This window comes from Trichoderma aggressivum (genome assembly GCF_033847375.1).
Source record: "Trichoderma aggressivum f. europaeum strain CBS 100526 chromosome Unknown scaffold_037, whole genome shotgun sequence".
NCBI classification, from domain to species: Eukaryota; Fungi; Ascomycota; class Sordariomycetes; order Hypocreales; family Hypocreaceae; genus Trichoderma; species Trichoderma aggressivum.
Genome location: NW_026946403.1, coordinates 105,708 through 125,215, shown reverse-complemented (window position 1 = coordinate 125,215; position 19,508 = coordinate 105,708). Strand labels below are relative to the sequence as shown.

The 19,508-nt window shown below is 52.2% G+C and overlaps 9 protein-coding genes across 9 annotated transcripts; 5 read left to right on the top strand and 4 right to left on the bottom strand.

Moving 5' to 3' along the window:
- Window positions 1-437: 437 nt before the first annotated feature.
- Triagg1_7956 (uncharacterized protein) lies at window positions 438-2,232 on the bottom strand (the record flags this gene model as incomplete). Its single annotated transcript, XM_062902748.1, has 2 exons — window positions 438-1,898; window positions 1,960-2,232. The coding sequence occupies 2 exons, from the start codon at window positions 2,230-2,232 to the stop codon at window positions 438-440; spliced, it is 1,734 nt and encodes a 577-aa protein (XP_062753036.1).
- Window positions 2,233-3,123: 891 nt separating this feature from the next.
- On the top strand, window positions 3,124-4,788 carry Triagg1_7955 (uncharacterized protein; the record flags this gene model as incomplete). The annotated part of the gene is made up of 1 exon (XM_062902747.1): window positions 3,124-4,788. The coding sequence occupies one exon, from the start codon at window positions 3,124-3,126 to the stop codon at window positions 4,786-4,788; it is 1,665 nt and encodes a 554-aa protein (XP_062753035.1).
- Window positions 4,789-5,212: 424 nt separating this feature from the next.
- On the bottom strand, window positions 5,213-6,450 carry Triagg1_7954 (uncharacterized protein; the record flags this gene model as incomplete). Its single annotated transcript, XM_062902746.1, has 3 exons — window positions 5,213-5,587; window positions 5,646-6,236; window positions 6,307-6,450. The coding sequence occupies 3 exons, from the start codon at window positions 6,448-6,450 to the stop codon at window positions 5,213-5,215; spliced, it is 1,110 nt and encodes a 369-aa protein (XP_062753034.1).
- A 623-nt stretch (window positions 6,451-7,073) lies between these two features.
- Triagg1_7953 (uncharacterized protein) lies at window positions 7,074-8,088 on the top strand (the record flags this gene model as incomplete). Its single annotated transcript, XM_062902745.1, has 7 exons — window positions 7,074-7,106; window positions 7,173-7,226; window positions 7,310-7,405; window positions 7,468-7,647; window positions 7,706-7,750; window positions 7,815-7,917; window positions 7,979-8,088. 7 exons carry the CDS (start codon window positions 7,074-7,076, stop codon window positions 8,086-8,088), a joined length of 621 nt encoding a protein of 206 aa, XP_062753033.1.
- An 896-nt stretch (window positions 8,089-8,984) lies between these two features.
- Window positions 8,985-10,573, top strand: Triagg1_7952 (uncharacterized protein; the record flags this gene model as incomplete). Its single annotated transcript, XM_062902744.1, has 4 exons — window positions 8,985-9,008; window positions 9,111-9,187; window positions 9,258-10,002; window positions 10,061-10,573. The coding sequence occupies 4 exons, from the start codon at window positions 8,985-8,987 to the stop codon at window positions 10,571-10,573; spliced, it is 1,359 nt and encodes a 452-aa protein (XP_062753032.1).
- An 872-nt stretch (window positions 10,574-11,445) lies between these two features.
- On the top strand, window positions 11,446-12,008 carry Triagg1_7951 (uncharacterized protein; the record flags this gene model as incomplete). Its single annotated transcript, XM_062902743.1, has 3 exons — window positions 11,446-11,576; window positions 11,660-11,746; window positions 11,861-12,008. 3 exons carry the CDS (start codon window positions 11,446-11,448, stop codon window positions 12,006-12,008), a joined length of 366 nt encoding a protein of 121 aa, XP_062753031.1.
- A 469-nt stretch (window positions 12,009-12,477) lies between these two features.
- On the bottom strand, window positions 12,478-14,212 carry Triagg1_7950 (uncharacterized protein; the record flags this gene model as incomplete). Its single annotated transcript, XM_062902742.1, has 6 exons — window positions 12,478-13,063; window positions 13,122-13,553; window positions 13,606-13,630; window positions 13,682-13,696; window positions 14,104-14,132; window positions 14,184-14,212. The coding sequence occupies 6 exons, from the start codon at window positions 14,210-14,212 to the stop codon at window positions 12,478-12,480; spliced, it is 1,116 nt and encodes a 371-aa protein (XP_062753030.1).
- Window positions 14,213-14,565: 353 nt separating this feature from the next.
- Window positions 14,566-15,947, top strand: Triagg1_7949 (uncharacterized protein; the record flags this gene model as incomplete). Its single annotated transcript, XM_062902741.1, has 4 exons — window positions 14,566-14,789; window positions 14,852-15,234; window positions 15,302-15,389; window positions 15,440-15,947. 4 exons carry the CDS (start codon window positions 14,566-14,568, stop codon window positions 15,945-15,947), a joined length of 1,203 nt encoding a protein of 400 aa, XP_062753029.1.
- Window positions 15,948-16,080: 133 nt separating this feature from the next.
- Triagg1_7948 (uncharacterized protein) lies at window positions 16,081-19,381 on the bottom strand (the record flags this gene model as incomplete). The annotated part of the gene is made up of 4 exons (XM_062902740.1): window positions 16,081-16,826; window positions 16,891-16,975; window positions 17,385-19,249; window positions 19,324-19,381. 4 exons carry the CDS (start codon window positions 19,379-19,381, stop codon window positions 16,081-16,083), a joined length of 2,754 nt encoding a protein of 917 aa, XP_062753028.1.
- Between the last annotated feature and the right edge of the window lie 127 nt (window positions 19,382-19,508).

The following is a 19,508-nucleotide window of genomic DNA, read 5'->3' as shown; positions in this document are numbered from 1 at the left end:
GCGTTTCCCACGAGGGGAAAGGCAACGCAACACCGTGGGTTAGCTGGGTGAGGGTCGTGGCAGCTCAGTTGGCTTTTTGATAAAGAAAGAAAAGAAGAAGAAAAATTCAAAAAGGTTGGCTGCCGATGGCTGCTTAAAAGGGCTGCGGCAGGGTGGGGCGATGGGAAGCTGAGTGGATGACTCAGCAGCATTTTTTTGCAGTGAAGAAACTGCCAGAAGTATGTACCAAAGTATCCATTCTGGAAGTGTTAGACTGAGGTATTGGCATGCTCAGATATACAATGGAGTTGACATTGAGCAAGGTAACAGAAATTTTCACAACGAAGAGGATATTGTATTGAGATTAATCGTATTAAACTTGATAAAGAAATCTATCGTAAATATACGCAGAGCAGGGCTATCATGTCATCATCAAAACGCCAACCTTGTAATCATCCTCATGCTGCTCTAAGGCCCTTCCCCAAGAGTTCACTTCCCACCTCTTTAACCAATGCTTCCTTTGGAAAGGCCTTCTTCTTTGCCAGTACTGTTCCCTCGGCATCCAAAGCTCGAAGGAGATCAGCCAGCTCTCCTTGAAGATTTGTAAAGTAGACCAGGTGACCTAACGCAGAGAGCATGCCCTGAAGAGCTTCCGCTGATGTCTCTTCCTGAGCGATTGCCTCTACGACAGATGCCGCAAGCTCGATAAGATCCTCATCTGGTAGACTTGGTTTAGCCTCCCCCAGTCTTGATCTACGGTCCGTCAGGGCGATGTTGAATAAAAGAGACGAGGCCGCCACCCGAGTATTGCTGTGGCCATCGTCGAGGAAGCTGGTTGATATCAATCGGGTGATTGGTGCCCGAAGGTGCTCGTTCCGCAAGATTTCGTCTGGGAACAAGGGGGTGGAGAAGAAATTGCATGCCATCTGCAAAGTGACAAGACGCAGGGCGTATGGGCACTCGCTCTGTTCGTTGACGGCATTGAGGATGCTCACAACTGTCCTGTGTGCCGTCTCTTCGGCAAAATACCCACTGACTCGAGGGTCCAGAAGAGCACACCGGAAGAGATCAACAACGGTAAACAGTGTGTCGATAGGCAGCTTGACAACTAACTCCTGAAGGAAACTAGCCATGTGTCCCATGTTTGGCAGCACCGCATCCAGAGCCTCGCCCTTGGTGCGGTCTTCGATGAATCTTCTCAGGTGCTGAACCTCGGGCCTGCTCGAAATCTCCGCCCCCATCTTAGCCATCAGTTTCTGCATCGGCGGCACTTTTCCAAATAATACAGGCTTCGAATTGGGGTTGGCAAATGTGGGAAGCCGCAGCTTCTCATGGGGGTGGCTGGGATGTGCCATCTGTACCAGCAGCTGGACATTCCCCCGGAGAGCAGCCTGGTCAGCACCAGACCATCTATTCTCCTGCTCGCCCTTGAGGAAAGTAACGAATGTGGGTGTTGCGCTGATCGAGTATTGACTGGCAACCAAGCTGGTCTGTGGTTGCGCAATGTCAATCTTGATCAAGGTTGCTTTGCCGGCAAATTCCTCGGCTAGCTGATCGTACAAGGGATACAGCATCTTGCACGGGGCACAAGTCGCAGAAGTAAAGTAGACAACCGCACAGGACATCTTCGCTTGATCCAAGAGGGTTGATAGCTCCGACTGGCCAGTCACATTCTTGACAGATGAGGCGGCCTTGGCGGGTGCCATGGGTTGGGAACTCTGCTGCAGTCCCAGGATGGAGCCGGTTTGTCTACTGGCATTGACGCCTTGGGTAAGCTGAGGCATGAGCATGCGCCCAAATGGCGAGTCAAGGACTGCCTGTGGCATTTGTGCGATGCGGCTTGGGATACCCTTGCCGAGGAGGAAGTTTGAGAATGCATCTGTGAAGTTGTTGCAGTTGTGACGGAACAGATCGTATGCCTATTGCTGGGAGTAAGCCGCCGCTTGTTCATATGAGTTGCAGCTGAACATGTCTTCATACCTCTATCGTGAAAATCGATCGTATTGACTCTAGATAGTCCCCAATCACGTCCATGGGGAGGTTTGTCTTGCCGAGGTGGAGCCTCTCCAAAGGCTGGCCCAGGTGCGAGGAGCCCGGGACGATGGAGATGATGCCTCCGTCGTAGACATATTCACGGCCCTGGAGCTCGATAGAGGTGTGATAGATGGCATCGAGCTGGAATCCCAGGAGTCCCATGGACATCTGGCGGGCTAAGCCGCGAGACAAGTCGTATACAAGGAGGTGCACGTCCATCTTGTGCTGGTGTACTTGATGCCTGAGCGTGATGATTAATCGCCGAGCAAACGATAGTAGGCTGCAATTTCAAAGTGGTGTATTTCGAAAACTTCCGAATATGATGCGATGGATATTTGGTATCTAACGGCGGGATATGGTGATGAGTGTGAGTTTATAGGACAGGGCTGAGTTGAGCCGACGTCAGATGGATATATATTAGATATCAAGGCAGCAGATGACATACGAATCGACGAAGCTTCCAGCTACAGCGGACTTTGGCACAAACAACTCCGCTAGGTTAAATCCGAAACCTCTGACAGATGCTGAATCGATGGCGGCAAGCACGGTGCGCAATAAATTGTTCGCTGGTTTCAACAGGATGAAATCTCGAGTTTGAATCAACGTTTCTCAGATCTGCCTTGAATCTTCATCTCCATCACATTCTCATCCTGCCACCTGGTAAAATGCCCTCGGCACTTACCCTGCAGCGCTCCGCTGAAACCCAGCGCTTCAGGCCTAAGGCGACCCACTGACGCACCATCCAGGGGGGGCAAATCGCTTCGAGACGCTCGATTTCAGGGGCTGTGGAATGTGGCGAATGGCTCGTCAATCTTGGGCCACGAAATGCTTGTCGCCGGTTGTGGATGTTCCAAGTACCCCTCCATACAGATTGCCGTGATAAGGTACTTGGTGCCTTGCCTTGTTCCCCTCCACACACGCCCCCGGAAGAAGTTTGTTTGGCTGGAACTCCTTTTTTCCCAGTCCCAATCATTTCCACCTAAATTAATGAAACCTTGTGCCGTTGTTGGTCCCGCAATCCAACTGTTCTTCACTCACTCTTGTCTTTCCTTTTTATCCTTGTGCTATTTAATGCGTTGCGGCGTCTCTCTTTGATCGCCCCGCGACCTGATGAGGAGAACTTCAGTGTCGCTGCCCACCAAGCACGCTGCCCACGACCCCCACGAGAAGACTGATCGATACTACCCGAGTCATCGAAACCAAGGCCTCTTGTCCAGCATGAAAGAAACCATGCTGTCTCAGTCGCAGAAGTCGCGGTGGCTGAAGACGGGCGCGCTGGTCCTGATCTTGATGTGCCTGTTCTACTGGCTGTCGCCCACCGGTGTCGAGGTCTACAACAAGAGCCCTCTGGGCGAAGGCTCTACGAACAACAATAACGTTCCCGCTACCAACGCTGCTCCCGCCGCCAACCATGGTGCTGCCGCTGCTGGCAACGGCGCGCCCAATAGTGGCCAGGCTCCCGCCGACTCTTCTTACGGCACCGACAAGTGCTCCAAGTCCTACTCCAAGGACAAGCCCATCGTTCAGTATGTCCTCATGATCGACGCCGGCAGCACTGGCTCGCGGATCCACGTCTACAAGTTCAACAACTGCGGTCCCATCCCCGAGCTCGAGAAGGAGGAGTTCAAGATGACTGAAAAGTCCGTCGGTGGCCTGAGCGCTTTCAAGAACGACCCCGTTGCTGCTGCCAAGAGTCTCGATCCCTTGATGGCCGTGGCCATGGAACACGTCCCCGATCAGCTCAAGAAGTGCTCTCCCGTTGCTGTCAAGGCCACCGCCGGTCTGCGTCTGATTGGCAAGGAGCTCGCCGACGCCATCTTGGCCGAGGTCAGACGACACCTGGAGCAGGACTATCCCTTCCCTGTCGTGGCTGCTGAGCAAAACGGAGTTGCCATCATGGACGGTTCGGACGAGGGTGTGTATGCCTGGATCACCACCAACTACCTCCTCGGCAAGATTGGCGGCCCAGACAAGAGCGAGACTGCTGCTGTCTTCGATCTCGGCGGTGGCTCAACCCAGATTGTCTTCGAGCCTACCTTTAAGGGAGCTCCGGACGGAGGCATGCCCGAGAAGCTGGCTCCTGGTGATCACAAGTATGAGCTCGACTTTGGCGGCCACAAATTCGACCTGTACCAGCACTCTCATCTTGGCTACGGCTTGATGTCTGCTCGCAAGGCTCTCCACTCCGCCTTGATTGACGAGTTGGTCAAGGTCAAGGGCGAAGACCAAACCTGGATGAACTCACCCATTGTGCACCCCTGCATCGCCCCCGGCACCACAAAGGCGATCGACGTCGAGGTCAACGGCGGCGAGGCGCGCTCCTTCAACTTCACCGGTCCTTCCCAGCCCTCCCCGGCCCAATGCCGCAACATTGCCGAGAAGATCTTGAAGAAGGACGCTGACTGCACACTCGCCCCTTGCTCCTTCAACGGTGTTCACCAACCCGCCCTGGCCAAGACCTTTGCCAAAGAGGACGTCTACATCTTCTCATACTTCTACGACCGCACCAAGCCCCTTGGCATGCCCGACTCCTTCACTCTCCGCGAGATGCACGATCTCACTCAAAAGGTCTGCGCCGGTAAGGAGGCCTGGGACGTCTTTTCCAGCGTCCCTGGTGCGCTGGAGGAGCTTGAGGACCGACCCGAGCACTGCCTGGATTTGAACTTTATGATGGCTTTGCTGCACACCGGATATGAGATGCCCATTGACCGCGAGGTCAAGGTTGCCAAGAAGATTAAGGGTAATGAGCTGGGCTGGTGTCTTGGAGCTAGGTAAGACGACGATTTACTTTTCTGATGATGCAGTTTTGGCGTGTATTTGCTAACCATTTCCCTCTTTTTTAGTCTGCCGCTTTTGGCTCCCGGCTCGGGCTGGTCATGCAAGATCAAGGAGGTTTCGTAAAGGGCGTTTTATGAATCAAACGGTTCATGATATTTAATTGTAATGTGCTTCTAGAATCGGTTATTTTACATCGTCAAGCATATTATCCATTGTATGACATGTTACGCTGTTAGGGAGGGCATCTGGATTGGGTGTAGCATATTTAATGTGGTGTCGATGCTATCTGGAATCTGAGATTCTACCTATATTATGTATACTTGGGAAACTACTAAGGGGGCTTGTCTTTTTCGATTGGCGACAAGCCGGCTCGGGTTGAAAGAATCAACATGGAGCAAAATACAAGTTTTTTTTTTCTTTTTCACAAAGGCGCCGTAACCATTTCCAAAACCTCTTCCATCACTTCCTCGGGACCTACATCTTCGAGCAGCGCTTCTACCGCCTCGAGTTGGCTCCCCCATTGCATACTTCTCTCCTTTTCAGGCTCGGTGATGCGTATACGGTGGAGATAGACTTTTCTCACGGCTAGCCCGACCAAAGCAGGCGTCACGAAATCAAGCTTATGCAAAGGGGCAAGACTTTTGACAAGCTGGTGGAGATGTTTGGTTGCCGCAGGCGTGATACCACCTGCGACTGCTCGGTGCATGCGAAGGAAAGAGACAATGTTCATCTGGTATCGGAGGATATCGACATCGATTTGGACTTCTTGGCTTAGCTTTGCGAGTTGGCTGATTTCCTGAGGGTTGCCTGTAAATAACGATGCCAGAACTCAGGGGTTCGCGACCATGACTTACAATATCTGATATCAAGGCCGTCGATGGCGTCGTATCATTTGACGCCTTCTTCACAACGCTCTCTGTAGATGCCGTCTCATCGTCATCCTTGTTGCGACTTTCAACCTCATCTAAATTGACATACCCATCTTCCGGGTTGTGCCAATGCGCAACCGAGAAGAAGTCATTGAGATGCGCCGTCACGTGTGCTTCACCACCGCTTGCGGCCCCCAAGACGGGGATAAAGACAAACTGCTTCGGCGCCGCCTGTACCGATGTGCGAGTGAAGATGCGTCGCGTGCGCAGTAATTCGAGCGCCTGGATCTGGACGACTCGCGGGGCACGGTCGAGGTTCTTTGCGATGACAAAGTGGGCGATCTGCGGAGGAGAAAGGAAAGTACGGGGGCTGAGCGGTGTAGATGACCGGTGGTTCGAATGCGAGTTGAGAGCAAAATACGAATCGTTTCGGGAGAAGGGCGAGATGGCCGGGGAGGCAGAGTTGAGGGGAGGCTGCTGAGGCTGGAGAAGCAGAGCCGAGGCGAAATCCTCGAGTGTCGTGGACGGGTGGCAGTTGACGACGACGGATTTGAGACTGTATGTCTTGCTCGCTATCTGCACGTGCGTTCTGTGTCAGCTATTGAAACAATGGAAGACAAGGCTGTGTATATAAAGAGTCGCATACCAGCTGAAGCTCTTGCACCAAGTCATCAATGGTTGCCGGCGGAGTGCTAATCAGGACGTGCTCTCGATTAACTAGACACAGCAGCACGGCCAGCTCCAGGTCGCTGAGGCTGTGAACCTTTTCCAGCAGATCGTCATCCGCCATGGCAAAGCGCCGGGAGCTGTGCCAGGGCCATCAGCGCGAATTGCAGTATGTAGAAGCACAGGATCAATGCAGATGTTGAGGAGGAAGCTATTGGATCCTTCTTTGTTTGGTGACATGGAAGCGATATGAGATGGGATGCCAGGGAGTGCATGTACCTTTGCCTCAGGACAACTGCGTAGAGGTACCTCATCACGTGCGAGCATCTGGATGACTTAATTATGGGCAGCGTCATGCGGAGGCTACATTTATGCATGGGGCTAAGCTGCAAACGGCCTACCGCGGTTGCGACACCGATATCTGGGCGCCTAGCAAGTTCTAGGTACCTACTAATAGGTACCGTTGGGTGGGCGCTAAATCGCTGCCCGCCATCAACAATCCAAAGCAAAAGCCAGCCTCGTCATTGAAGCCTCAAAAGTACAGGCAGCCAGCATTTCCAGGTCTCGTGACGCCGGCGACTCTGGTTTCTTCCATCACACAGCCGGACACTCTTTTTTCGACATCCGCCATCATCTTTCTGCCAACAGCAGCTCCCGGAGAAGGCCCCTTCGCTCGCGGCGGCTGTGCTTTTGGCTCATATCCATCACGTCATTGGAGCGCCGAGTGTACGACGATAACCAGTCAAGATGTCTTCGCGCAACAAGAAGGTCCTTCTCAAGGTATGGGGGCTCCGCCACCGGTGCTGCGCTGCGTGAGAGCGATGCTGAAGTTGCTTTGTTTGATAGGTCATCATCCTTGGAGATAGCGGTGTGGGCAAGACGAGTTTGATGAACCAATACGTAAGCCGTGATCCTGCCACGACTCCGATCCATCGCTGAGGCACGCGACGGCTAATGGGCGAAATGATGTTTGGAAATATTAGGTCAACAAGAAGTTCAGCGCAAGCTACAAGGCGACCATCGGCGCTGATTTCTTAACGCGAGAGGTCCTGGTGGACGACCGACAAGTCACCATGCAGGTATGAGGTGTTTGAGGATAGACAAGGGTCGTGGGTTCAAGGGATGCTAATGATCCGCACAGCTCTGGGATACAGCCGGACAAGAGCGATTCCAGTCTCTGGGCGTCGCATTCTACAGAGGAGCCGACTGCTGCGTTCTGGTGTACGATGTCAACAACTCCAAGAGCTTCGAGGCGCTGGACAGCTGGCGAGACGAGTTCCTGATCCAGGCTTCTCCGCGGGATCCCCCCAACTTCCCCTTTGTAAGTGTGACGGCTGCGGCTGCTCTTAAGCTGGACGCTCTGGCTGATGATTTTACAGGTTGTTCTTGGAAACAAGATTGATGTGGAGGAGAGCAAACGAGTGGTAAGGGAATAAATGCCCTTTTGTTCATATGCACAAGAGAGCATGGGTGGCTGATGCAGACTAGATTTCGACCAAGCGAGCCATGACGTTCTGCCAATCCAAGGGCGACATCCCATACTTTGAGACGAGTGCAAAGGAGGCCATCAACATTGACCAAGCATTTGAAGGTACGGGAAGACTACGGATCGACGGAAAAGTAAAAGAAGACGATGGGCTAACAATTGGCAGTTATTGCTCGAAATGCTTTGGCTCAAGAAGAGTCTGAGGAATACAGCGGCGACTTTGACGACCCCATCAACATCCACATCGACAACGATCGCGACGGCTGTGCTTGCTAAGCGGAGAAGGACGACAGATAATTGGATGATACGAGACTGGTCAGAGAATGAGCGTGAACAACCAGAAACAGCATACCCGGTCCTCGAGCTGATGCATTTTCTTGTCCGGAAGTAGAGTACCTATGGAGAAACGAGGCCATGTTGGTGTTTTGTGCGGAAAGTAATATCTTCTTTTTTTTATTCCTTTTTTTTTCTTTTTTGTGTCTGGGTTGATTTTCTTGATTTTCTTTTCTTCTTTGGTTGCTGGGATGGGAGACGCTTGCAATTGCTCAAGATGGTGGTGCGATGGCAAAGCCGTAGCCTCGGCTCCGACTAGTGGCTATGGCTACGGTAGAGAAGAGAGGGGGAAGAGGAGAGCTTTTGATACGGTCATCTCATACATCACCTTGTCAAGGGATTATGGGGCTATAGATTCTATGCGTAGCTGGGAGCAATCCCACGCTATGGGACTTGATTATACGGTTTGCCTCTTTAGCCATTGACCAATTGTGCTTGTATACGGAGTAGATTTGGAATCAATTACACGATGCTGCTGCCCACTAACGGTCTCGCTGTAGCAGCCAACAGTCACCCGCTAAACAGCTGCAGATACAGCGCTCCAGGCAGTCGCCAGCAGTGTCGGTGAAGCCCCACTCTGCACCTCGGCTTGCGGCTTACCCCAGAATCTCTCCGCGAATCGTGGCCCGACGGCGTTTACTTTCCGCCTCGGCTCCCGTCATGGCTCGAGATAAATATCAGACCATTGCAGCGTCTTTGGTGATCTGACAGCTTCACGTTTTTTTTGCGGAGAAGTCGGGCCCAAGTTTTCCTTGTAAACTTTGTAAACTTTGTACTCTTCTTCTTCTATTTCTCTCTCTACCTACCTAGTGTGCTAGCTCGGTACATTATTCGCCATCATGTCGGCTCGAATCCCAGCTCTTGTAAGCTATCGAAAGCTCGCTCTCCTGCTTGATCTTTCGTTGGCATTGGACTGCCGAGGATGATAAATACATGGACTAACGAACCGTGATTGATCATCATAGGTTTCAGCACACGTCAGCGAGGCGGCACGACAAAAGATTGATATTGTCGCCAAGTTTGTCGAGGAAGAATGCATCCCGTGAGGCCCCTCGGAACGAGTCTCGACAATCCCATACCATCGGTGCCGACGAGCTAACAGGTGTCGACAGCGCCGATCCCGTGCTTGAAGCTCAGGTTGGCGAGGGCGATGCCCGCTGGGAGAACCACCCGTCCATCATCGAGGAGCTCAAGGACAAGGCACGCAAGCTGGGCTTGTGGAACATGTTCCTGCCCAAGGGCTTCTACGCCGAGTCTCCCGGCTGGACCAACCTCGAGTATGCCCTCATGGCAGAGTGGCTGGGCCGCTCGCGCAGCGCCTCGGAGGCGTGCAACTGCGCCGCCCCCGACACGGGCAACATGGAGGTGGTGGCCAAGTACGGCAATGCCGCGCAGAAGGAGGAGTGGCTGAAGCCCCTGATGGAGGGCAAGATTCGCTCGGCCTTCCTCATGACTGAGCCCGAGGTCGCGTCGTCGGATGCCACCAACATTCAGCTCCAAATCACTCGCGACGGCGACCACTACGTCCTCAATGGCTCCAAGTGGTGGTCCAGCGGTGCCGGCGACCCTCGCTGCAAGCTCTACATCGTCATGGGCAAGACTGATGCCAACAACGCCGACCCTTACAAGCAGCAGTCGGTCATCTTGGTCCCTGCTGGTCTGCCCGGCATCACCATCAAGAGGATGCTCAAGGTCTACGGCTACGACGACGCCCCCCACGGCCACGGCCACATCACCTTCAACAACGTGCGTGTTCCGGCCAAGAACCTGGTGCTCGGCGAGGGCCGCGGATTCGAGATTATCCAGGGCCGACTGGGGCCTGGACGTATTCACCACGCCATGCGCAGCATTGGTGCTGTAAGTTGCTGCTGCTACAGACAGATCAAACTCCTTTACTAATCCACTGTTTCCATAGGCTGAGCAAGCTCTCGACTGGATGCTCACACGCGTCAACGACGAAACCAAGAAGCCTTTCGGCAAGCTGCTGCGCGAACACGGCGTCATCCTCGAATGGATTGCCAAGTCGCGCATCGAAATCGATGCAGCACGCCTCATCGTCCTCAACGCCGCCGTCAAGATGGACCAGGAGGGCCCCAAGAAGGCTCTCACGGAGATTGCCGAGGCCAAGGTCCTCATTCCCCAGACGGCTCTGACCGTCATCGACCGCGCCGTCCAGGCCTACGGCGGTGCTGGTGTCTCTCAGGAGACTCCCCTGGCCTACTTGTGGGCTGGCATCCGAACGCTTCGTCTGGCTGACGGCCCTGATGAGGTGCATCTGCAGCAGATGGGTCGCAACGAGAACAAGCGCGGCAAGGAGACGGCGGCCAAGCTCAAGTGGCAGAAGGCCAAGACGGCGGAGCTGCTGAAGAGGTACGGCGTTGAGCTTGCCGAACCTGGCACCAGAATCAAGCACGCTGCCAAGTTGTGATGAAAGAATGGCTGGTCTGTTTAGATTGTCTTGTTTTGATCTGTCATTTGGCTTGTAAAATACGGGAGCTAGGGTAATCTCGAGATGCTGCGTCGCAAATAGCGTATATATTGTTATAACACACTTGATAAAGGATGTCCGATGCACCTGTGCCTGATTCATGGGATGCATTATCGTCAAGTGTCCAGTAGCATCTCTTTCTTCTCGCTTTCAACCTTGTCAACTCCCTACAAACAACTCATCTCTAACACGCCATTATACCAACCACAACACCAGCACTTTAGTCTTTATTCACATGCCCACGACTCACAAACCCACCAATCACCCCTTGTTAATCCCCGAAAACGAGTCTTTGTTTCTTCCCACCTTCTCAAACCACTCCCCAGTCTTCATACCAAAATCCCATTCTTAGTTCCGGGTAAAACTGAAGCCAAGAGCCTCTTCCTCCCAGCTGGTTGGCCAACAAGTGTCGTTGCCGACTCCACAGCGGATTTCGTGCATACCAAAGGAACATTCAAGTCAAAGGTGGCAAAACGCCGTTGCCCAGCCAACGTCCGTCATTCGTTTACTTCTTTTTTTTCCCTACTCCCGATTGCGTGAATGAATTCGGCGGACGTCATATTTCTTTTACCCCTTGTTTATCTCTGTAAACTAGCCTGAATAGCTGACACTTGCATTTCTGGAACGTTTACAAAAAAGGCTGCTTCCCCCTGCCTTTTTTTTTTTTTACTTTTCCTGCGGTGTGTGACATTCACGGTTGATTTGTTGCAACACAAACTCTCTTCTTATCCACCACAACCAACAACCTAACTTGCACACAACACCACTGCTAAACCTACACTGACGACACAGAGACAAAGACAAAAACCACAATGTCGAGCAACAAGATCCTCGGTGACAGAGACGTCAACGCCGCTCTAGCCGATGGCCAGCCTCTCGGCAAGGACGTCAAGAACATGGAGTACCATCGCCAGGTGCTCCAGTCCAGGATTGCTCAGGAGCCGTATGTCACTGTCACCAACCCGTCTCTGCCTCTTCACTATTCCCCTTGCATCCTTTTGCTGACATCTTTCTTGTATCGTACAGAGGAAAACAATACGTCTCCCCCTCCGATACCATCATGAGCCCCTGCACAGCAAAGCTCTCCGCGCTGCGCAGCAAGCAAGTCACCAAGTATGTCCCGCCCCCTCAAACCTTGATCTTCAACGCCGCAATCTCCACGAAATCAATATATAAAAAAAAAAAAAAAAAAAAAAAAAAAGACTGACAAATTCTGTGTCTATCAAGGGCTAAACCAAAGTCTCTTTTCGCTCAGGCGAGCTCCAAGAAGCTCAACGACGAGAACCTCTTCGGCACAAGGCCCGCTCAGCTCGACAACCCTCTTGGTGCTAGAAGCGTCAAGACCGAGCGCACGTTGACCTCGCGACTTCGCTGATCTGGGGGGCCTTGTGTGTCCCTTTTATATTCATTTTTTTTAATACGGCTTCGTCGGTCTCGGGATATTTCTTTTGTACATTAACGACTGCCTCCTTTTTTTTTTAAACGCTCTCGTCATGATTAGAGACGGGCGGAAGCAACTTGGTAATGAATAGGTTGGGCAAGACCTCGGAACTAAAGGTTAGAGGCTATCGCGGGAAACTTTTGGGGGTTTTCAGGGGCTTTGGCGTTTTCCGGATTACGTGCTACGTATCGAGTACGTGCCCTGTTGTGGTGATGCCGGAAAGGGTCGACACGAACATTTTCATCTTTATTTTATGCTTTTAATTGCCGTGGCTGAGAAATACAGCTACTAAGCGGTAGCTGAGCAAAGACTTTCATGGAAGCAATTCATCAATTACACCCCATCCCGATTGGGGAGTGAATGAAAAAAGGCTTTGTTGACTGTATGGTTTTCTTTTGTGCTACTATGCTTTCCACGCCGTCACAATGTACACGACATCTTCATCCGCAACGGGATGCCCTAATCCCACTCTCTGAGGTATGTGTCTCGCGCTGGCGCCCCAAACAAGGGCGTACTTGAACGTGTCCTTTAGCGTACGATGGATCCTGTCGCACACGTCCTCAATGGTGCTGTTACTCCGCACAATCAAGGCCTCGCTAAAGTCTGGGTCGGTGCCCTTTCGCTTGGTGTAAATGCGAATCAGCTTGAGCTCCTTCCAGCACCTGTCGATGACGTCTTGGATGCCAAGGTCCAGCTCACAGCTCATGACGACTGTGTGATCTTCCCTGGCGAGCTTGTCGAGAAAGTCGAGCGAGACGCTGTCAATCTTGTTGTAGACGTACAGGCACTTGATATACTTGCGGTGGTCCTTCATGATGATGTCGATGAGGTCGTCAACGGTGGCCTCTGGGTCCCGGATGAGCACTTCGCAGTTGAGGATTTTGTAGTCGCGGAGGATGTTGAAGACCATCTTCTCGTCCAGCCTGTTGGGTGGAGATTGAAACGTGATCTTCATGCCACCTGCTGTTTTGACTTTGAGATAGATGTTTCTTCATCTTTTGTTAGCTGGTGGGACATGGCGTGCAAACAGCATCTCCTTCTACTTACGGGGGCTCGCGATTCAACCTGATGCCAACAGCTTCCAGTTCTGCCTCTAGCAGAGCTCTTTGCTCAGCTCGCTTCGTTGCGTCTAGGATCATGAGAATCAGATCGCTCGTCTTGGCAGCTGAAATAACCTGTCGGCCTCGTCCCTTGCCCTCGGAGGCACCCTCGATAATACCTGGCAGATCGAGCAGCTGAATTTCAGCACCGCCGTATTCCAGCACTCCGGGGATGGCTGTGAGGGTTGTGAATGCATATGAGGCTACTTCGGATCGGGTCTTGGTGACTTTGGATAAAAACGTCGACTTTCCTACGGAGGGAAAGCCAACTAGAGATATTCGGGCATCACCACTTTTGCTCACGTCGAACCCAGAGCCACCACCACCACCGGCTCCAGGCCCTGGCTCTAGTAGCTGTGCTCGGAGACGTGCGAGCTTTCTGGTCAAGTTAGGGGTGGTTTAAGCACAAAGGCTGATTTGACTTGACTCACCCTTTCAAGAGACCCAAATGGTATTCTGACCTTTTGTCAGCCGTGGTCAATCAAAAGATATCAATCAGATACATACCAGTCGCCTTGTTTTCTATGATCATGGTTAGCTAGACTGTATGAAAAACGTGATAAAAAGTGAATTGGTGTTGTATTAAATGGTGACCAGGCAGGTTATGGGGAAGGGTTGAAGGTTTACACAAGCGATGAGATACTCGACAGGCCAACAGGATGTGATTTGAATACATGCATTGCGATTACATATATCGAGTGGCCCGTCCCAAACTCATGGTGGCTAGCCTGCCGAGCACATCAATCGTCTTCACGAGAATACCATATTCATGCCATTCAACCATTTCCGCAAGTGAAAAGGAATATGCATGCGTAATGCCGCTTATACGGCACCCTCATGAAGCCAAGGTGTGCTATAGCGACACGTGGAGTGTTTGGGAGATGGTAAAGACATTGAATTTGTAACAGATATTCCATGGATTTACTTACTCTGTGTTTTTCTCATCTCCTCCTCGATCCTGAACATGTCATCAGCCGTAGTCTCTCATAACGTACCCAGCCCTACTCACTCCTTGATCTTTTCTGTAATGTTCACCATCTCGACACAAGTTCTTTATAGACGGCAACACCGTCTTCTTATATATAAGAGTAAAAGAAAAGAAAAAAAAGGGGTATCTGTCTACTTAGAGACGTATCGTCAAGCCCCTTGGAAGAGCAGCTTTGAAGTTCGACTTGAGATTTGAGATGGCGGGGCTCTGGCAATTGCAGCAAAAGGTTTAGGAGGGGCCCTTTAGCTGTGGAACCCGGATTGCACTAGCCTCACCGCCTGCCCTTTTCGCCACTGTCTTTCTACAGCCTTGCCCGGCGCGTCGAGCTGGACAAAATTGCTGCATCAAGCTTCAACTCGTCATCGCAACAAAAATTAACGTTCGTCCTTCGCTTTACCGAATCATGGCGGATCAACAAGAAGACGGTGTCGCAATGGCTCCAGCAGCCGACGAAGAGACTCAGAACATGGCTGTTACAATGACGAACAGCGAGGTCGCGGCTCCTACCGAGAAAAAGGTCGTCAAGAAGATCATCCGCAGGAAGAGGAGGCCAGCCAGGCCGCAAGTCGAACCGGATTTCTTCACCAACGAGCCTCCACCGCAGACGGGTACTACTTTCAACATTTGGTGAGTAATAAGGCATTGCGACCCCCCGGTTACGTGGTAGAACGGTAGCTGATACCGACCAGGTATAACAAATGGGCGGGTGGCGACCACGAGGCATACCAGCAGACGAAATCCAAGGGGCGCTGCAACGTCGCTCGCGACAGCGGATACACGAAAGCCGACGGCGTGTCGGGAAGCTATTTCTGCCTGTTCTTCGCAAGAGGATTGTGTCCGCGAGGAGCAGACTGCATGTATCTACACCGACTCCCCGGCACCTACGACCTCTCGGCGCCGAATGTCGATTGCTTTGGCAGAGATAAATTTTCCGATTATAGAGACGATATGGGCGGTGTGGGAAGTTTTATGCGCCAGAACAGAACCATTTACATTGGCCGCATACACGTAACAGACGACATCGAGGAGATTGTGGCGCGACACTTTGCTGAATGGGGCCCGATTGAACGAGGTGAGTGCCATCACCAGCTACCGCCACGCTGCCTTTGCTTTGGGCTGGACTGACCGCTGTTCTTTAGTTCGCGTGTTGAATTCTCGGGGTGTTGCTTTCGTAACCTATGTCAACGAAGCAAATGCGGAATTCGCCAAGGAAGCCATGGCGCATCAGTACGTATTACCACTTGTTCTCACATCCAGCATCCACTGACCAGCATTAGATCGCTTGATCACGATGAGGTATTGAACGTTAGATGGGCCACGGCCGACCCCAACCCCATGGCACGAGCCCGAGAAGCGCGACGAATCGAAGAACAAGCTGCCGAGGCCATCCGGAGGGCGCTGCCAGCGGAGTTTGTCGCCGAAATCGAGGGTAAAGATCCAGAGGCCAGAAAAAGAAGAAAGCTAGAGAGCAGCTATGGATTGGAAGGCTATGAGGCCCCAGACGAAATCCATTTCGCACAAGGCCCCAATGCAGTCAATCCGGCTGGAAGGCGAGGATTCGAGGTGGAATATCAAGAACGACCTCTGATTGAAGATGGAACAGCCGGAGAGACGGAGACGGCAGCACAAGAAGTAAATCAACAACAACCAGCGCAGAGCACAGGCGTATTCTCCAGTAGCACTTTGGCAGCTCTGGGCAGAGCAAAGGTTGCGGTGGCATCGAAGCCAGCGGCGCCTGCATCCACGGGACCTCTGGTGGCATATGATAGCGACAGCGATGAGTAAAAGGGGCGTTTTTGGTGGTATTTGGCTTGGGATTTATCTATAACTGTAGATTGGGTACAGGATTCGTGTCATGCACAGCATTCATAATGATACCATATTAATATTAAGAGAAGAAACAATACTAGAGCATCACTCAGCTGTTGAAAATTCTCGAGTAAAGCAGCTCATGTCGTCCAACCCATAGATCCATAACCGGTACGCTCTGTCCTGCCTCTTCAACAGACGTGTGCCACTCCCTCTCCACCACCACATTAATCAGATCCTGCACGTTTTCACTCGCAAGCAGCTTCTGTGCCTGGTACGGCCCAAACATATTCGCCCTCACGGCCGCTGAAATCAACGCCTTGACGTGGCTCAGCATGAAGACATACGCCGTCTGTCTAAGCGTCAGCCCCACGATGGCGCAAATCGCGCCGAACAACGGACCGAGGTGCGCCGAGACGAGAGGAGCCTCGCCGCCCGCCTTGGTGCTCTCCCGACGGAGCAGCGCGGAGAAGTCCTTGAGGACGAGGGCGTCTGCGGCGCTGCCCGGGAGGATCGTGGCCTTGAACGAGCGCTCCCAGATGCTCAGCAGCGCTCGGCCCTGGGCGACGCTGGCTCGCCGGCCGACGGTGCAGACGACGGCGGCGTCGAGCTGGTCGTCTAGAGACGCGAGATCTGCGGGCTGGCGATGCGCCGCCAGGACGAACGGCAGCGTCGTGGAGGCATAGGACGACAGCGAGAGGGGGAGGAAGGCCCCGAAGGAGGCGCGGGCGTTGTGCGCCGCGAAGGACTCCAGGCCGCTGCTGAAGGCGAAGGATCCGATGGGAAGGGCGGAATCGGAGAGCAAGAGGAGGAAATGCGTTGATGAAGATGGCGATGGCGATGAGGCGGGCCGGACTGGTGTTTGGTATTTGCGTGAGTAAACGAATCAGTACTTCATGATAGGTTCTTGTCGACTTACACGGGATGGCAGGGTTTGATGCCCCGAGGGCGCTCAGACGAGCTTTTGCCTCGTGCAGGCGACTCTCAAGCTGGGCAATTTCATCCTGTATCTGAATCTCATCTTGCGCTGTCATTTTGGGCACATGTGTATGTAAAGTATAAAAAATTGAATTGCATTATCTCTCGTCATCCGTTCCGTTATTAGACCGTGTGATATCGTCGTTGATACGATACACGCCAACATTGTCCGGCAATAGTTACAAATAGGTATGAACATGAACAGATTATAAAAAGCCAAAAGAAAAAAAGACCACGAAAAAAACAACAACGTCAATCCAAGCAGCAAGAACTTCCAGCTTGCGGTACACTTGGTCCCGTTCATAATAAATCATGTTGATAACCACCCTCCCATTTGCCGTAAAAAAACACCAACGCTGATCCCTAAATAAATAAATAAAAAAACAAGTATTATCGTAGATTGTTCAGACCAACGTCACCTCTTCAAGGACGTACGTTTTCCTTGTCCGTTCCATCTCGCCGCTGGGCCCTCTTCTCGGCCATCCTCTTCTCAATTCGAGCTAGAGCCGCCGCTCGTCGCTCTGGTGGCAGTGACGCCTTGCTGTTGCCGGTCTTGGGTATGTCCTTTATTCTTTCTTGACCTGCGTCACCGTCGCCGAGACGAGCAAAGCGGTCCTGCAAAAGGTCGATCTCGACGTCTGTATCGTCGATGGATGCCGCTTTCTTGGACTGAGCTATTGATTTCACGAGCCCGGGCATACTGGAAAGTGCAACGTTGTCCTCTCCCGCGTCGCTCCCAGACCGGTTACGTTTTGTATCTTTGGGCGTTCTTGACGCAGAGGGCGGCCATTTGGACTTCTCATTTGCCGCTGCTCGAGATTGGCCTGGCGTGGCATCGTTTTGATATTTGTCTCGTAATGTTCGAGACTTGGCATTGACTCCTTCAACCAGATGTCGGGGCCTCTCAAGATCTGCCACGTCGATGCTCCTGCGAGTACCGTTTGTTGCCGCGGAGAGCCTCGGTAAAACTTCCCCATCCTCGGCCTCCCTTGCCAACTTGTTGTCCTCTGCTTTATGATTCCGGCCGGCATCTTTGGCCTTGAGTGTTTTGAGCTCCTTCTTCAGGTCGGTAATCTTGGTTTGAGCACGTTCAAGCACGGCTTTGGTATCCGAATCATGGGCTTCTCTCTCTTTCTTGAACAAGTCGAATTCCTTCTTCAGTTGGCCAAGTTCATCGTCTTTCCTGGATGATTCTTCCCTTGCTTGTTGAAGTTGTACTTTGAGCTCCCTCACCTTGACTGTACCGGTAGCCTCATCGGAAGTTGAGCGATCCACACCCTTTCGCTGCTCAGAAGCTTTTAGCTGAGCCTTGAGAGAGGATACTTGGTCTCTTAGGGCGTCCAACTCCTTGAGCTGTGCGCGAGATCGTCGAAGTTCTCGTTGTGTTTCGACTAGAGTTCTTGCCGTATTGGGCGAAGTCGTTCCCTGAAGCCGTATCCGCTCTCTCTCTTCGTCGTCTTCTTCTCGCCCTTGGTGCAGCTCTTCCAGCTGGCTTTCCAATTCCTGAACCCTATGTCGGTATTGGGCTGCGAGGGCCGTCTGTTTTGTGAGGGTCGCCAACAACTCCGTTGTTTCGTCGCTGGAGGCTCCTTTCTGTTTCGATACCATGTGACTTGCGTTCTCTGCAATCATCTTTTCCATGGCGACCACCTTTTCTTGTTCCTCCTTAAGCCTCTGAGCCAGATGGATAGCCTCCAAGTCCTTCTCCTCCGCATAAGATTTGAGATGTTTCTTGTACTTGAGGAGCTTCTCCATCTCCGCTCGTGCCTCTCTGTGGTACTTTTCGAACTCTTCTTTCCAATATTTGCCCGATTGAGAGTGTGGCTCGTTCAGGTCCACCGTGGTATCATGTGCATAATAATCGCCATTTTCGTCGAGTTCGTCCTCCTCCCATTCGTCCTCATCCGATTCGTCATTGATGATACGGGGCTCGGCCACTTTGGAAACGTTTGTGGTGCTTTTGCGTCTCGCTTTGTCAAGCACATCAGATAGACGGGTTCTTTTGCCGACTGCGGGCCCCTCGTTATTCGGCGAAATGGTCTTGGTCGTCGCAAGATCATGGTTGAATGACACGCGCTTCGGCCTCGAGGTCCCCGTACCAGGAGTGAGCAGGATGCCTTGCGGTTTCAATGGAGTATCTAATCCACTGTCCGCCGCCAGGGTTGTCGATTTTGCAGCTTTAGCCCTGTCTCGTAACACTCGATGCGATTCTCGAATAGGAGTGCCGAAGAGAGCACTTTTGAATGATCTAGCAGCAAAAACAGGACCGGGGGTGTCTGGCTGATCGAGAATCTCCGCGTCTAATTGTTGAAAAGAGATCATTAGGATACATCCGTCACGATCGTATCATTATCATGGAAACCATTTTACATACCTCCGGTGTCAACCGCGTCCGGCGCGTTGTCCCCACGCCCCAGCATCCAGCCCAGCATGTTGGATAGAGTGGCTCAAACAATTGTATTCCTGACTAAAACCAGCACAGGCCTGCTAGTATTTTGTATTGGCGTGTCTGCAATGAGCTTGCGGGCGAAGAAGTTGGAGCGTTGCTGTGTTTCGTTT